At 44.4% G+C, this 17,950-nt stretch overlaps 1 protein-coding gene across 2 annotated transcripts; it reads left to right on the forward strand.

Annotated features, from left to right (window-relative positions):
* Positions 1 to 2,403: 2,403 nt before the first annotated feature.
* MSANTD4 (Myb/SANT DNA binding domain containing 4 with coiled-coils) lies at positions 2,404 to 12,260 on the forward strand. Of its 2 annotated transcripts, XM_040584106.1 has the most exons (3): positions 2,404 to 2,596; positions 8,092 to 8,721; positions 10,389 to 12,260. In XM_040584106.1, the coding sequence occupies exons 2-3, from the start codon at positions 8,260 to 8,262 to the stop codon at positions 10,962 to 10,964; spliced, it is 1,038 nt and encodes a 345-aa protein (XP_040440040.1). In that variant the 5' UTR covers positions 2,404 to 2,596; positions 8,092 to 8,259; the 3' UTR covers positions 10,965 to 12,260. The 2 variants fall into 2 exon arrangements, with proteins under 2 accessions (XP_040440040.1, XP_040440041.1); XM_040584107.1 differs by lacking the exon at positions 2,404 to 2,596 and having other exon boundaries at positions 5,708 to 8,721.
* The last annotated feature ends 5,690 nt before the right edge of the window (positions 12,261 to 17,950 follow it).

Consider the following 17,950-nt stretch of genomic DNA (forward strand, 5'->3'; position numbering starts at 1 on the left):
TGTATTTGTGTATCTCTTGTATATCAGTTTGCTGCTCCCACACTAAATTGGATTTAGTCTGCTTAAAAGTTTTAAGTTTACCATTGTAAAGTACTCATTTAAATTGATACCTTTTTTTATATTGGATCCATCTATCTCAAATTGGTATGTATGGGGGTTTTAACAGTTGAAGTATTGCAGTGGTTTGGTATTCATTTTGACTGAAACGGTCTTCCATACTACTTAGAAGTGGCTTTAAATAAAAGCACATATAAGCTACTTAGTCTGAAATTCGTGTGCAAAGGGTGCAGAAATGGCATCAGTACAAAAAGAGGGAGCCCTGTGTTCTCTTATATTCTTCCAGAACTTAAAATTGTGATCTCCAAACTTCTGCATAGATAAAACAGTTACAGCAATAAAAAATAACCTTCCAACACCCCAAGGTCTTTGCCCCACACCTAGCAAAAGGCATTTGTAGACACGTACAAGGCATCCAACAGTGTTCACTATGTTAAAAGCTTATATTGAACAATGAAGGGATTCATAGACCAAATTTGAGAGCTGCAGTGTAACCATATGCAGAAACAGAAGAAAATTGCATATGTATGTTCCACAGATCCAGGGAATTCACCATGGACTTGCACAGTTTGTATATAAAGTTGACCATATGGTGGGGCTTTTCTCACTGTCATCAACAGCAAGGAAGCAAAGACTGGATTTAATGAATAAAACACACATGAATTACACATAACTATTAAACATAAATTACGCATAAATTCAAGACAGTTCACATGAGCAAAGGAGGGCCAAGAATTTTTGTTGGAGGAAGCTGGTATATACCAAGGTTTTTCACCTGGGATAATAGCCTCAGTAATAGCGGAGTAACAGAAGGGGAAGAAAGTAGAGCTATTTAGAATTATGTGCACAGCTACCCTAGGAAATCATATGCTTCCTAGTTCAAATTATTCTAATGGACACTAATCATATTTAGTGGTTTTGTGCGTCACAATAAAAGAAGGATACTCAATGAGGTATAATTAGCACTAATTATTTTTGCAGACTGGCAGAGATTCAAACTGTTGGTGACCTTCACCGTTGATCATTTTTTCACCTACTTGCACCTGAATTTAGTTTGAATTAGCTTGTAAGACATTTAGGGCACACTTGCATCTTATTTCCAAGCACTGTCAAAATACTGGTAATAATGTAAATTGAAGCCTAGTTCATACATAGGCCCTAGTAAGAAATATCCCTGTATAATATATTGCCAGCAATGTGGCATAGTCTTGGTGACCTGCTCCTTACTATTTTCCTTTTAATTTTTTTTTATGATATTCTGTACATAATGGGCAAATATGTCAGTAAAACTATTGTTACCTGTAAGCAAGCTGGTAAGTTTGTAACCATTCAACATTTAGTTTCTATTTGTTTTCAGGAAGTTCACTGCCAGACTTGTTGACTGAAATTGGAAAATAACATTTTAAACAAGATTTGTATGTTCATTGTCACAATTACAATCACTAGAAGCTGTATTAACAAAATAACCTGTCTGTCCAGTGAATATGGCGGTACAAATACTGAATATAGCCCAGAACCTGGGTTTGAAAGGATTGAGCAAGGAATTGTTAAAAAATACAAAAATAAAACATGTACACATCAGGTTAGGCGTAACAAAGGTAGCAAACTTCGGAAGGAATGATCTACCTGCAGGTAGCACCGTAAGCCCACACAAAGGTTACGGTACCAAGGGAATAGGCTGCAATACAAAGAGCAAGTGACAAGAGGCGTGACGCGTGGCCGAGCCAAGAGAGCCCACGCACAGGGAGCCCCACGCGTGTGCCTTGCGTGTGCGGCCCCTCACTAACGGCACGGTGACCCACTTAGGCAGCACGGTCCAAAAGATCGCCTGTTGTTGGGTTTCTTACCACGGCATCTCTACAAATGTTTTTTCGCTAATTTAATTACAAAACCCCGATACCCCTAAGCCACGCTGTTTAATAAGAAACACAAATCGCTGTGCGTTAGCTCAGCCGCCGCAGACCCACCGCCCGCGCTAGCTCCGGCGGCCGCCGCGGAAAAGTCCCCGGCGCACACCCGGCCCTCAGGCTGGGCGCCCGGCCACCAGAAAGCCGAGCGCCCCCCTCCCGCACACACCACCGCAGCCAAGCGCCAGCTCGGTGCCCCAACGGCCGAGCCGGGCCACCCCCTCAGGACTGATAGGCGGGGCGGCAGCGCTGGGAGCACTTCGTCTAGCTCCCCCGAGACACAGCGGGATCCCCGACTCCGGAAGCTCATTGAGGGGAGAGGCGGGACTTTACATCTTCTAGCCAATCACCGGAAAGCGTCGGAAAGACAAGCAGCGACTATAGCCAATGCTCTCTGTGGGCTGTGCGCGGCGGCGGCCCCGCCGTGAGAGGAACTGCCCCGCTCCAAGCGTATGTGGGGGATTCCGGCCCGCCTGGCGCATCAGGGCGGCCAGTGGGCGGGGCGGGGGAGAAGTGGCGGACGTGGACCGCCAATAGGCGTGAGGGAAGAGCTGACAGGCACGTGGCTCGTCCAATGGGAGGGCGGTGGCTGTTAAAAGGGCTGGCAACCCGGAGGGGCGAGTTGGGCGCAGGTGAGTAGTTCGCGCGGCTCCCCGGGGACCCGGGCAGGGCGGGGAGCGGGCCCGACCGGCCGCAGGGCGGGAGCAGCTGCACCTGCTCCCCCCGTGGGGCCGCAGCCAGTGTGGGGTGCGGGCAGCTGCTGGCCTCTTTGTAGGGGGAGAGCGGTGGGGCTCCGCCGCTGTCAGCCCCCGAGGGCGTTGAGGTGGTTGCCCGCCGTCGTCCTGCGGGGAGACCCCCCATCCCCCCTCCCCCCCTCCCGGGAGGGGCGCAGGGCCCCGCCGGCAAGTAGCCCGCGGCCGACGGTAGCGGGCCCACCTGCTCCCCGGGGCTCGGCGCGGCGGGGGCCCCGGTACGTGGCCGCCCTCCCGGAGCGGGCCCGGCGGCGCTCGGTGCCGTGCTGGCCAAGGCAGCCGGCCGTGCCGTCCTTTGTTGCCTTCCTCGGCCTCCCCAAAGGGCTCCGTGCGCCTCCTGGCGGGGCCGGCCCGGCCCTGGGGGTGGGCCTGGCGGCACCCCCGCAGGACGCGGCTCCCTGCGCGGAGGTGAGGGTGCCACCCGCTCGTGGCCGTCGCTGTTTCAGGGTAAGGGGAGCATTCGACTGATGAATCTGTGGATTCAACAGCCGGGATCCCCAGCTGCGGTCCATCCTCGGTGCCTCCTCTTTGCATCGCTCGATGAGCCCTTCAGGTGTTGCCGGCCCCCCGTAGCGCTCCCCTGCCCCGGGCAGCGGCTCCGTGCGGGGCGGGGCCGCCCGCGGCAGCGCCCGCCGCCTCCCGCGCTGGAGCCGCTGCTAGTACAAAAGCGTAAGTTGTTCCGAGGCGAGCTAGCCAGCCGTCATGAACAGGTACAAAGCTTTCCAGAAAGCCCTAGGCTTCAGTATCATGCGAAAATGCTCAGACTCTCAAATTCTGTTTAAAAAAAAGAAATGCATATAGCAGGGCCTCCTGTTTTAAAGCTGTTCCGTTTTGTATTTTTCCCCCAATTGTAAGCTCTGGAAGTTAAAAAAAAAAAACACCCCGCCCCCAAAAAAGGCAAAGCATCAAGACTTCATACTTTAAAAAAAAAAAAAATAGTGATTTTTCTAGAGGACAATTCAAATTTGATGCTTGCAACAATCCTTCATCCTGGGGAATTATTCAGAGGTGCTTGTTTTCTGGGGTTTTTTTGCTTGCTTGCCTATTTTGTGGGTGGTTGTTTTTTTTTTTTGGTTTGTGGGTTTTTGTTGGCCCAGCACGTGGTGTGAGCAAAGGAGATGTATGCATAGAGGCAGAATGTGAATGCCTCTGTCATTAAGTACATCAAAGTTGTTCAATGTATGTGTGCTCTGTATGTTTATGGAGTGTTCAGTTAAGTTTTGTGATACTTGTTTCGTTTCAACCCTGACCAATAGTTTGTGTTTCTTTAGCCCAGTGTTGAGGTCCTTCTTGGCTATAGGTTGCTTCCGGCCTGACAGGGTTGCATCAAACTATGTTTGGCAGCTCTGTGTTGCCTTTTGGAGAAGACCTTTGAAGTCTTTTTGTTACCATATGATCAGAATTGTTGCTTTTTTTTCCTCTAGCCAGCACTTTGCATTTCTACCCAAACTGTAAAAATATGCATTTTGCATTTACAGCTAGCACCACGCCATATGATGGGTGCGTGGCTGGTCACATAATGGGCTGTTTGTGTCCTCTGTTATTTCCCAGGAACTTCTCTGTCACTTGACCAGACTGTAGCTATTTCCTGTCAGGTAACTGATGTCTCTGGTCATGTACCAGAAGTATTTTTGGTCATATAGTTGATGAAGGAATTTTTTTTTCTTGCAGATGCCTTCTCTTACCTTCCTAGTGATGTAAGTGGCTTGATCTAACCAAATGGGTTTTTTTCTTATCTCTACTCTTGCTTCCACATACTTTTTCTGAGTGAACTGAGTCCCATCTTCCCAGTTGGTGCACTCAGCAAGTAATACTTGCTGTGGAATGCTCTGCTGAAGACACTAAAATGTGTAGCGAGCTGTGGTTCTGATTTCAGAAAAACTGTAGTGTTTGTCTACTGGGTTTTTTTTTCCAAATGTTGTATGCATTTCATGTTTTAGACTTCATATCAAAGCAAAACTTAAACATGCTCTGTCATGTTTTTGTAAGTTGTGCTTATCAAAATGGTGATAGAGTTGGGTTTTTTTTTTCCATCTAGAATGTGTACAAATCCTAGCTTATTACAAGTGTTGTCCCTTTTATACTTTGTGCATGGAATTGTTCATTTTTCTGCATTAAAGAGTAATAACCTGGCAACTATGTAGAAATGTCAGAAAAGAGAATATCCCAAACCTCAGCTTTAGTTGGATAATTATGCTTTTTAGTTAATACATCAGAAAGGTACCCAGTCTCACAGTGGAGTTTGATCAAACCTTTGGGGAGTCAATATACTGTTAAGACAATGCATTAACAGCCATTTGCATTAATAAGAAATGAATGGTCTTTAATGAGGCAATATGCTTTCAAAAATGAAAGAGTGAGAAAAGGTAAATGTCCTTACTAACTGGAAGTTAGTAATGAGTTTTAAAATGGGTGGTATGCTTTGCTGCTGTTTTGCTGGGAAATTCAGGGGCTTGTATCAGACATCATCTGGTATAAAAATAGAAGTCTAAAGGAAAATTTTACATAGTAAAGGAATTGGATGCCAGCAGTTCCCAAGTTAGTATTACAATTCTTAAAGGTTATTGTTTGCCTTATTGCATAAAATCCAAAAGTAAGATGAGGCACTTAACAAAGAGTGGCTGAGGAGATCAGACAGGTGATGCACAAGACCTGTGCAAGGAGCAGTGAGACTGATCCACATGGTGACTTGACATCTGTGTGTTTTAACTCTTAATCTTCCCTGGAGCTAAGGTGAAAGCTTGGCTGTCGGTGTTGTCAGCATTCATGCAGAATTAGAAAGTCCCGTTGATGAAAACTTGATTTGAAAACCCAATATTTTTTTTCTTGTGATTATGCCCACTTTACCGTGCTGTGCTAGTGCTGAGGAGTGTAGGTAAGGCCAGGGTAAATGGAGATACCATGTAAGTCTCTGAAATCCTCTCGTTCCCTGTTACTGGGGAATGACCAGAACCTTATTCATCCCAGCTGCGGCCAAGTAAAAGACTTTCACACACGCTCCCCATTCTGAAAACAGGGAAGTGCAAATGTGTGTGTTTCTAAAGCCAGCATGAAGGTAGGAGTAATTGGTCATTCCCCAGTAACCAGGAATCGCAGCATCATCTATATATTTATCAGTCTTGAATAACTGCCTTATTAACAGTGAAGCTTCTGAAGGTGCTCTTAATTTGTTTGGTGTGCAGGTAATTTTTCTGAAATTTACCTGCTTGGTAACTTAAAAAGTTAAGAAAAAAACCAAAACTTATGCAAGATAAACTTTGATACATAGGTCAAGAAATTCAATTGCTGTAATAATATAAAAGCACTAATGTAATTTGCATTGGAAAAGCACAGCAAGTACCAAATAAATTTATTTACTGCCAGAGGAGTAAATATGATGCTGCTCCCTTGAAAGCCCAAGTACCTTTTTGTGGTAAACTTATAATAATGATGGTTGAGGGAGCTGCTAAAAGATAGATAAAGGGTCTCTAGAAAAATTTTATGTAAGTCTAGCAGACACAGTGCTGTGTTCTGGTATAAATCTCACTTTTGAAACTGCAGCTTTTTTTTTTTTTTAAGTACTGGTCATCAAGTTAAGGGTCTACATTAAAATAGTAGGTTGTATTATTTCTTTTAACTAATTCCCTTTTCTCAAAAGTAATTAATATTTTATTTTCAGAAGGGCAGGAAGTTTCATGCACTGGTTTTAGTCTGAGGGGTCAGAAGTGCCAGGTAACTGCATGGTTGTGGTCCATGCTGGTACACAACACTTTATGTAGTAGGTTTCTTCTTGGGACTCCATTTTGCATATATGCTAGCTACTAAACATTGGAAGTGAATTGAATCACAGTGAGGGCAGTATGTTAATGAGGAAAAGCAGTAAACCAGTTTCCTAAATGCAGCATTTAAAACCATGTTTGATGCCAGCATGCTTATGTGTTAAGCGTGAAAGAATGTTGCTTGATGTGGAAGGCTTTTCAAGTGAACCACTTATTTACAGTCAATAGCGCATAGGAGATGAAGAATGATGTCTAAACTATCATATGCATTATCTCTCAAATGGAGAGTTTTTCTGTAATGTGTTCATGCTTATGTTTTAACCAAGTTGAGGAGAATAACACAGCAAAAAAGTACTCAGTAATTTAACAGTTCTGTATAGCTGGGGTGTGTGTGGAAGGGTGAGGGGTGGGGGTGGTATTTAAGGATTAAGTCCATTAGTCAGTAGCAATCGAATGTATCATCTGCAAGGCATTTGCTTCAGGTGGACAAAAAGTCTATACTAGATTAATAGTGAACAAACACAACAGCTTGAAACTGTAAGTACTGTATAGTGAATTATTGGCCTACTTGGTTTAAAGCTTTTTAAACCTACCTAAAGTGGCAGGTAACATCATGCAAAAGAAAGTTCAAAATAAATCCTAAGTTGGACCATTACCAAGCAGTCTGTGACCAAGAACCATTTTTTTCAGTCTCTGCTTTGAGTTTTGAGGTTCTTTTTGGTAATGGGGCCTAATAGATTCATCACTGCATTAATAGTCTCCTGTTTCTCCCACTCAAAATTTCCACTTTGTGTACAGAGTTGTGCACGATCTGTCAGGTGTATTATGGGGTTTAGCTTTCTCTTCAGCATCAGGCACAGGACTAGCTATTGCTGAGGGTAGGGGACTGGATGAACCTTCAACCTCACCTAACATGAGGTGTTTTGCAGTGTGAGGATAAAGAGGGCTTTACCATGGGCATGTAGTGACTTACTCCTAAATCTATTTTTTGTTAAAACACGTCTAACACATGACACTTGTTTGAACTAGTGGTTGTTTTCAGACATGCAGCAGGATTGCTCCAGTTCTTTTTGTGATTGTCAGATCTTATAAAGCTTCAACTTTTCATATTAATCTACTTTTTCTTTTTTTTTTTTAATGGATGGAAGCGGTGTCTCATTTAAAATGTGTCTCAGGAATTTCAGCCTCCTTAACATTTTATGGTTTTTGAAATAATGATACAACAATTTTAGCTTCTTTTGGAAATACTTTAACATTTAAACTGAAATGTGTATGTAAAATTTCAGCCTTAAACAAATTCTGACTGGCAAAACTCTTTAAGAGTGGTTATTTATTATAATTAAATATTAATTTTTTTATAATGGAGATATCAACTAAACCTTAGTGGTTTGTGACATTTTTGTGGATATATTAATGGATTTATAGTTCATATCAGATTCGAGAAGGTATTTATAGCTACTTTATATTGAGAGTTTAACAAAATGGTTTTCTTCTATTGAATGTACGATCAGTTCAAAATATGCATTCCTTACATGATGACTTAGGAGTTGAGTTCGTTAAATGAAAATATACAGTGTATACCTTGGAGATTTATGTTGTTTGCTCTTTTTCTCTTAGGAAGCCTGACAAATAGGAAAATACTACAAAGTGAAGAGAAAATTCACTTCACAAGAACTGAGCTCTGCTTTCATTGGTTTTTAAATTTTGTTTGTATTAATAACTGATTAGTGTCAGACCATCTCTGTAGTCTACTGTAGTGAAATTGTTAGGTTAAAGCTGGAAAAAATGAAACAATTAAAAAGAAAAAGAAAAAGCAATTTTAGCGTTCAGGAAACTCAAACTCTCCTTAAGGAAATCAGAAAAAGGAGAGAAGTACTCTTTTCAAAACAACTTAATACAACAATTAATGAGATGAAACGGAAAGCTTGGGAGGAAATAGCAGAGTGTGTAAATGCTGTAGGTGAAGGAGAGCAAAGAACAGGGACAGAAGTGAAAAGGCGATACCTTGACTGGAGAGCACTCATGAAGAGAAAACGTCTGAATTCAAACATCAAAGTAGTGGGTGCTGGGTTTCACCTTCCTTCATCCAATTTAGATGACTCTCTCAATGAAGACATGGATGAGAAAATGGGATTTGCAATTGAATCTAGTTTTGAATGGCAAAATATCCCTGACTTCAGAGAAGCCGGTGGATCTTTAACAGAAATCAAAGTAGAAGAGGAAGAGGAGGATCCGCAGAATTTTGAAGTGAGTGACTAACATACATTAGCTATATGCAATATGGGCGTTGTTTCATTTCAGCATAAGGCTTTTTGCTGTGTTCCTTCACAGCATGTTTCTGTTTTTTCTGAATGTGTGAATTAAAGAAACTGTAGAAACAAATATGTTTCAGAGAGATGGTATTCAAATCTAGCAACTTGCAATTGTGTGTAGGGTCTTGGCTGTTGATTATGAAATTGATATCCCTCAACTTTGAATATGTATTTGCACATATATTTTCCATTTGTGTGTGCCACAGATAATTATTTCAGTCAGTAGAATTAAAATATGCTGTTGAAGGAAGCTGGTTATTTTAGTTCTTAGTCTGTCTGGATGGTTGAATGGGGAAGAGAAATGTACCTCTTTAACAAATGAAAGTATATGTTACCTGCAGGTTCAGAAATAAATGGAATACATAAAGAGATAAGAATACTGCTTGCAATTCTTAAAATGAACCCATAGGAATGAAAATATTATTTAAGTCAGTCAACCATTCCTGTCTGTCAGAATTTTAGTGTGAATTTGACAAGCCGTTTTGGATCCTGTAGGCAGGTTGTTACTCTTGGTACTACGATGGCTGTCCTGGGCTAGGCAGCCAGCTGGAGTGAAGTCAAATGTTTGGATAATTTTGTAGTACCTGTACAGATACGTAGTTGGCATTTCAGAAAGGGGTGCTCAAAGAGTTTTGGTTTGTTGGGGTTTTTTTGTTTGTCTTTTTTCTTTTGGGGGTGGAGGGGCAACTCCTGTCTTATCTCAATTGAGGTGTGTGCTGGGAAGAAATGAGCATAAGCTGTTAAATGGTAGTGAGACTACTGTCTGACGACTGCTGAAGAACAGTGTCTGCTCTGATGCTGGAGGACTGGGAGTGGCTCTCATTGTTCTAAGATTTTTCTGAACCCATATCTTCCTCAGTTTGCCTTTCTTTTGCAGCATACTTAGTGGGAGGCAGTTATCCCTTGTGTACTATGAATTTGTAGCACATAAGGGCTATAACTCTGTGAGTTGTTAGTCTGCCAAAAGCAAGGGTCCTAACCACCTAGTCATCTGTGTCACAAATAGCTTTGCAACAGATGTGATTATACAAACATTGGTTAAACAAGTCCTGTTTACTGACCCACAATACAGTTTGAAGGGTTAGTGCATGTGAAAAATATTAAGTGCTTTTTAGAAATTGAATCCTCAAGTTAGTGAAGGCTGAGTTTGCTTGCATACCCCATAGCCTATGGATCCAGCTGCTCTCATAAGTAATTGTTGCAACAAATTCCTAGTGGCTTACATAAATGTTACTCAGCTATATGAAAAGTAAGACAAACATACTTTTTTAGATCCAGTTTTCCATCAGTGGTTTTGAATGGTCTATAATATCTACTGTGCAGTATTTTCTGTATGTTCTTGCGTGTCCACTGACAAGCTGTTTTTCTGTTTTTCAGTACCAGGTATTAACTTCAGATAAGTGTGTTTCTGTACCTGTTTAATGGTAGAAAACAGTCTTTTGATCTAACATGGTTATTTCACAGCATGTGAGGTAAACAGTTCTGAGTAGCTTTTAAGATTAAAAAAACAATATGTTCTTTTCAGTCAAACTGTGTGTAACAAATTTTTTTCTGGCGTAAAGACTGGAATGTAATTCTTGTCTATTGCATTCCTCTTTGCAGTTTCCCATTGAGGAAGAAGAAGAAATTTTGTCATCAGTTTTGCCAGATTCAAAAAAGGAAAATGACCTACCAGACTTCCCCCACATTGAAGAGTTTGGAAATCTAAGCTCTGCTCAAGCTAGGCTAGCCTATGAAGATTCTCACTTGCTTATAAATCTGGAGAAGCAGAAGGTGGAGCTGGAGAAGCAGCGACTAGATATTGAAGCTGAAAGGTTGCAAGTGGAGAAGGAGCGCCTGCAAATTGAAAAAGAACGGTTGCGGCATGTTGATTTGGAGCGCGAGAGACTTCAGATTGAGAAGGAGCGACTTCAGATTGAATGGGAGAAACTCAGGCTAGAGACTCTGCATGCTGAAAAACCTGCCCTGGAAAATGACCTCACCCAAACAGAAAAACCCATCATGCAGCCTCTGGATCTAGAAACTGAAAAATTAAAACTTGAAAAAGAACGTTTGCAGTTAGAGAAGGAGAGGCTGCAGTTCTTGAAGTTTGAGTCGGAGAAGCTGCAGATTGAGAAGGAACGCTTGCAAGTGGAGAAGGAACGCCTTCGAATTCAGAGAGAGGGTCACTTGCAGTGAACATCCTGATAGAAATGTCAACAGTAGTGTTTCGATGTTTGTAAAATAGAGGTAGTTCTTAATACTGAAACTGTCCTAGAGGCTTAACATTCTTCTGTTCTGAGTTGAATGTTGATGTTAAACTGAGAAAGAAAAAAAGAATGGTGCTCAATATGTCAGTGTGCCTACATAAATGAGCTTATGTGTGAAATTGCTTTTCAGTGTATCAGAACTAAGTGTTATATTCTCTTGTCTTCAGTATTGTGTTGTATTAGTTTGGTGTCCTCTCAGACACACTGAGAAGAATCAAAGCTGAACCTTTTACTTTTTTCACTGTACTAACAGTAAGGAAATATCAGAATAAATCGACATATGTTGGAGGACATGGTGCTGATTATAACCCACACAATAAATAAATATAACTTAGAACACAATAATGAATCAATCGCATCATGACACTGTGTTAAACTTCCCCTTTTTGCTTTTTGCCACCCCCACAATTTGAAAAAAAGAGTTCTAGAATTATGTAAAAGTTAAAGTACAAGTTAAATTCATTGCAGTTCTGTTTACTGTTGTTCCATGGCTTGAACTGAGTTGCAGTGCAGAAAATAGTATTCATCCTTTCATGTGTTCATACACTTCAACCCTACCTACTATAAGCTGGGCTGTTGGTTGCACCAGGTCATTAATATGGAATATAGCACCTGTCTTAGTATAGCATAGGGACTTAGTGGTTGATCAGGCCTGCTATCTGGATGGTCTGTGATGATCCCCTGAAGTAAATTGCTAGACTTGGTTTGTTCCTTGAAAGACAGTAGTTGGTGAGCACAGACTAAGGAGCCCTGAGCTTGAACGTAACACTCTTGATGTTAGTTCTGCTTGTCCAGTACTGACGTTATGTCTGTGAGGCAGCCAGAAGAGGATTTCATGGCTGACCTCATACAGCATGTTTTAATTGGAGAAACAGAAATGGTCAGTGCTAAAGGCTCTCAGTATTTTGTATTCATTTAAAATAATTATTAAAAAAAAAAAAAACCACGCAGGGAGGCTTTCTATTATTTCTTAAATGTTTAAATCCCAACTGAGCCAGATTTTATGTTTTTCATCTTTCTGCCAGTTAGCTTCTCTTGTGTTGACTCCATTTGGAACAAGACTGAGAATACTAAATCTGTTTATATGTTGAGTGACTTATGTGGATCCTTGTGCAAGTAAATATATTTATACCATGACAGGATTACTTTTATTCTGCAAAGATGTTATTTTTTTATTACTGAAACAAGTGTGCTTCTACAGTGGAAATAAATTTGACTACTACAATCCAAAATTGTTCTTGAGACTCTGTTCACAGAGAAACAGGGCTACATATGCAGAGAAACCTGGATACTTGGCACTGCAGGACCCCAGAGCTGCCGGTACCTGTAGTCACTGGGTAGTGAATCAGAGAGATGAGGCACATCAGAGTAGGACTTCAGCCAACCAGCCCTTACTTGAAAAAGGGAGAAGGAAGGAGACACAAGCCAGCTGGATAGAAATGCCCCAGAGGGGACTGTATGTGAGATTCACTTTCCTGAATGTGCTGGTTCGGCTCTGGCTGGAGGTCAGGTGCCTACCAAAGCCGCTCCATCGCTCCCTCCTCAGCTGGGCAGGGGAGAGAAAATACAGCAAAAGGCTCCTGGGTGGAGGTACGGGCAGGGAGATGGCTCAGCAGTGACCGTCACGGGCAGAACTGGCTCGACTCGGGGAAATTAATTTATTACCAATCAAATCAGAGTAGGATAATAAGAAATAAAACCAAATCTTAAAACACCTTCTCCCCACCCCTTCCTCCTTACAGGGCGCAACTTCACTCCCGGTTCTCTGTTACTCCGGGGGACACGGAATGGGGGCCGCGGTCGGTGCCGCCCCCGCCGTCCCGGCCGCCCCTGCCCCTCGGGGGAGGGTCCTCACCCCCTGCCCGGCCCCGGCGCGGGGTCCCCCCCACGGGAGGCGGGTCCCCCCCACGGGAGGCAGCTCCCCACGGGCTGCTCCAGCGGGAGCCCTTCCCAGGGGCTGCAGTTCCTCACCCCCGGCCCCAGCGCGGGCCCCGCCGCGGGGCGCAGCCCCTCAGGCCCGGCCGGCCCCGGCGCGGCCCCCGCGGGGTCCCCGGCCCTGCCCGCAGCCCGGCGCCGGCCCGGGCTCCTCCCCGCGGGGCCACGGGCCCTGCCCGGAGCCGGCCCCGGCGCGGCCCCCGCGGGTCCCGGCCCCCTGCGGGCACCCCCTGCCCGGGCTGCGGGGGGGAGCTGCTCCCCCGCGGGCTCCGTGGGCCGGGGGCACAGCCTGCCCCGCCGGGGGCTGCCCTGCCCTGCCCTGCCCTTCCCCGCGGGCTGCCGAGGAGCCTCTGCTGCGGCGCCCGGAGCCCCCTCGGCCTCCTCCGGCCCGGCCCGGCCCTGCCCCGGGGGGCTGCGGGGCTGCTGCTCGCCCCTCCCGGCCCCCCTCGCTGCCGCCGCTGTTCCCCCCCGCGGGGGGTTTTCCCCTTCTCAGCCCCTTCTCCCCGCGGCGCTGCCCCCGCGGCTGCGGGGCTCGGCCTCGGCCAGCGGCGGGCCCGGCCTGGAGCCGGGGGGCAGCGGCTCTGCCGGCCGGGGGGAGCTGCCCGCAGCGGCGCGCAGCCCCGGCTGCCAACACCTGGCCACGCAGACCCGGAACACTGAAATAAAGGGGCGCATTTTCAGCTCCCTGATACGTTTCAAACACATTTATATTAAAACCAGCTTTCTGTTGTTTGTAGAAATTACTTCTCTTTCCCCTGTCAAACATAAGAGCGGCAGAACTCGGGAAGTTTGTCGGGGTTGCCTAGTGTGTAAAGCATTTACCCAGACAGCGGAATAACCTGGGTTTCAAGATCACTGTATCCTGGGTGACCAGCTTCCTAGATAACTACCCTGACAGCCAAACAGGGTGAGTATGAGCAAGGGGCAGCACAGCAGCTGTGGCAGCCAGGGAGCCTTCCCTGGGGGTGTCTGGAAGGACCCTTGGCCGGGAAGGAGCAGCTGTGGATCCTGGCTCCTGTTCTGGCAGGAGTTACGCTGCTGCTTCATACCCGCACTTCTGCCTTTGTATTTTACTCCCATGGAATGACTTAACCATTAGGATAATAGTCTGTATTTTACATGGGACGTCTTGGGAATTTTGCCCCGAGAGCATTAAAGGTTTGAGGGAAAAATAAATAGATAAATCTGAACCATTTCTGACTTGTGAGTTGGTTTAGAAATTTGAACGCTTCTCCAAATGTGAACGGAGCCGTATGTAAACAATTATTTCTTCTAACAACTGTTCAGCCTCCTAGGGAAATGATGCATCCTTTGTTTATACAAAACCTTTTGGAAAATACTGAATGATGAAATTAAGTTTCGTCATAAATCTTTGAAAATACAGTTTCAACATGAAATTTAGAGAAAATTACAGAGTTTAATACATCAGTTTTATAGCTTGCTTTTTTCATACCAAAATTGCAGTCATTTTGCAGTAATTTGAATTTAAATGTCATATCTTTAAATACTATCTGCATTCTCTTAAACTTTAATTGCTTGATTTACCAACCTGCGACCCCGACAGCAAAGACCTAAAGGCAAGATTTTGACCATGTCAATGTCACCGAAATCAGGACACAGGTGTAAATCAGTTCTTTCGTTAGCAAGGGAGAGATTTTGGACTCCTGCTTAAAAGAAGGGTCTGTGATTGTAATGAGTGACATTTCCAGACTGGGAAGAGTTTTAAGACAAGTGGGAAACCACATACATATGGAGGAAGAGGCAAGTATTTAGAGAAAGGAGAGGGGTGAAGATCAAACATTTAGTAAGGGAGGAGGCGAGTGAAGCTGATAATAGGTAAAAGGGAGTACTGGAAATATCCCCAGTGGTCATTGCAAACTGCTTTATCAAGGTTGTGCCTGATGCCCTGATGTCTGATCTCATGGCTCTGTGGACCCCCATGGGAATGTATGGACAGGGAAGGTGAGGGGCGAAGCGCAGCCTGAGGTGAGCAGGCAGCTTCACAGCTGCTGTGAAAGGCAGCGGGCTCAGGCGCCCTGTGCATGCCGTGTGGTTCCCTGTGCTGCAGCAAGAACATGCACCATGACCTTCAGAAATGCCATTATGGCCACTACACCTTGAAGGGTTTTCTACCCAGTAATTCTAGCCAGAAGGCCAAATATCAAAGGTAAATTAAAGGCTACTTCAGAGAGTTTCTCACTGTCTGTTATTAGTGATAGGTGCCACCAATTTGTGCCTAGCTAAGACATTAATGAAGAAAAGCAGAGTGCATCCAGGTGTTTTTGCAATGACATTTGGAGGCAGACTGGCTAATGCTTAACTGTTCTAACAACAGCCAGGGAAGGTCACAGGGTAAGTAAAAAGGTCATAGGGTAGGTAAATGTAAATGTGGTCCCCAAGAACCGCCCAGGACAAACAGCAGCCACGCTTGAGAAAGCACAGTAGGATCCAGAAGCAACTTTATTTTGTTGATTAAGGGGGCCTGTGTTATTTCTAGGCCATTTAGAGCAACTTTCACTGTGCGTAAAGAGATGCTGCAAGCAATGTATACACAAGGCATGAAACATTTATTTATTAAGACAAAGAAGAGGTGGTTAGGATTTAATAAAGTCGTAGACTAAGCATTAATATCCTCATCACCTCAAGGTATCTTTTCTAGCCAGGCAGGCATCAGCCGGGAGAAGAAGGGTTTATCATCTCTGGTTTTATCAGCTTCTTGGTGATGTTAGGTTGCCATCTTCTTTTTTTTTTTTTTTTTTTTTTTTTTTTTGTGTTTTGTTTTGTTTTGGTATTCCTTAATCTTTCCATGTCAGTATATTCCCCGCCCCCCCTCTTAAATCATTGAAGTGTCACTGACACCTATCGCAACAATCCCACCTCCATCTGTAGTTTTACCTTATTTTGCTTGACTCTTTTCTACAAACTTTCTAAGCTTTTTCTCACAGTCATCATGATTTTCCCATCAGTATGAGCCAAAGCTAGGCAGCCAGGCTGTGTTGGACCCTGGATTAGAGATGTATCGGGGAGGCTACATGTTTACCTGCAGAGTTGATTTGGCCCACCCTATCAATCTCCCTGATAACGGTCCAGGAGGTCTCACATAGTGGTGATACTAGTCAGAAAAACCTGGCATGGGTGAAGCAATTCTCCAGCACTGTTGTGCTTTATACCCAGCTAGTAAGTAGGTACCAAGCAGCTGCTGGCTCACTCTCCCCCTGCCCCTGTGGTGGCATGGGGAAGAGAATTGAAAAAAAGGAAAAATGTGTGTTGATATAAGAACAGTTTAATAATTGAAATCAAGTAGTAGTAGTAACACCACGACCACCCCCCCCCACACACACACACAACAATAACAATAATTGTAATGAAGGGGAGAGGGAGAGGAAGGAATAAAACCTCAGGGGAAAAATACCACCCCAAGCGATGCACAGTACAAGTGCTCACCACCCACTGACTAATACCCAGCCAGTCCCCAAGCAGCAATCAGCCCCTCCCGGCCAACTCCGCCCAGTTTATATACTGAGCATGACGTTCTATGGTATGGAATATCCCTTTGGCTAGTTCAGGTCAGCTGCCCTGACTGTGCTCCCTCCCGGCTTATTGTGCACCTGCTCCGCGGCAGAGCACGGGGAACTGAAAAGTCCTGGATTCAGTGAGTGCTGCCTAGCAGCAACCAAAGCATCAGTGTCTTACCAACGCTATTTTTTCTTGCTAAATCCAAACGACAGCACTGTACCAGCTACTAAGAAGAAAATTAACTCTATCCCAGCCAAAACCAGGACAAGAACCACCTGTGGAGTTAGGAGCTCTGTGACTGGTTGATGGGTCCTGGATGTTGCTTCTCCAAGGCAACCACAAGACCGGGCAAAAAGAGGCAAAGCCAGTATCACTGTCCTTGAGCTGTTGCATGTGTTAGAAAAAAATCCTTAGTCACTGGCAGCTCTATGAAATATCTTGAAAGGGCTCAAGAGGGAGAGAAAACTCCGTCTTGGGTTCCTGTGAACTTTCCCAAACAGAGCATGGGGCTTTCAGTTACACCAGGCAATTTGCCAGTTGCCTGGTAGTAAAGTTTGCCCCAAACACTGCTGGTATGCCTGGTATTTGCATAATCCAGGACTGAGTCGTGTGTGTAAGCATAATCTTGAAATGGGCGATAATGTTAGGTGCTTTTTCAAAATGTAGCTGAATTATGTTCATATTTTGTTTCCTTTCCCCAGAAGGGAAGTTTCTAAAATCCCCCTTGCAAGTGGGAACAGAAGCTGATCATTCCTATTTCTTTGCCTTTTCATAGAACTTTTGATGCAGTTGCCACAAAAGAGCACCAGCAACATAACTGCCTCTCCGGCTCACACGCCCCCAGAAGCTCCTCTCAGAAAGGCATGGAGTGTTCCAGAGAGATGGAGCTCGATCCAGGGCTGATATTTTACAAACACAAAAATACCCTCAAAAATCCTACTCCATGTCAATCAGGAGTCTTGAAAGAAGTGATAGGTGGGAGAAAAGGGGGGAGGAAAGACTGATTTTTCTCTATTGTTGATGAAATCAAATTTAAGCCAGAGGGTGTCAGAAAATGCCACCAAATGTAATGGTGTTCACTTTTTTCTTTTTCTCTTTTCATCTTTTTTTTTTTCCCCTCTTTCTCTTTGTAATTATTTTTCTCCCTTTCCTTTTTCCCTTTTCCTTCTTTTTAGACTTGAATGTAATAACCTTGCATTCTGATGAATGGCAAAAGCTAGACTTAACATAGAAGATTGGTTAGGGCCCTGTGCAGGCTCCCATCTCACAGGCTGTCATGCCTCCCTTGCTGAGTTAGGACACCAGCCCCCCATCTTCTTCTAAGAATTAGTAACCCCAAGCATGCACCCTGTTCATTCCATGGTGAAAGTGTTTTAAAACATGATCAAGCTCCCAGCATTCCACTCAGGAGTAGAAGTGCTAAGCCAGGCAATTTGCCCCATACCTCATTGCTCACATGTGTAG

This window comes from Falco naumanni, chromosome 2, assembly GCF_017639655.2.
Source record: "Falco naumanni isolate bFalNau1 chromosome 2, bFalNau1.pat, whole genome shotgun sequence".
Lineage (NCBI taxonomy): Eukaryota > Metazoa > Chordata > Aves > Falconiformes > Falconidae > Falco > Falco naumanni.

What these genes read in the sequence shown, in the direction of transcription:
- MSANTD4 (XM_040584106.1), top strand. Translation starts at nt 8,260, where the DNA reads ATGAAACAATTAAAAAGAAAAAGAAAAAGCAATTTTAGCGTTCAGGAA. An exon ending in AGGATCCGCAGAATTTTGAA is followed by an intron (nt 8,722 to 10,388) that starts GTGAGTGACTAA and finishes TCCTCTTTGCAG; the next exon opens with TTTCCCATTGAGGAAGAAGA.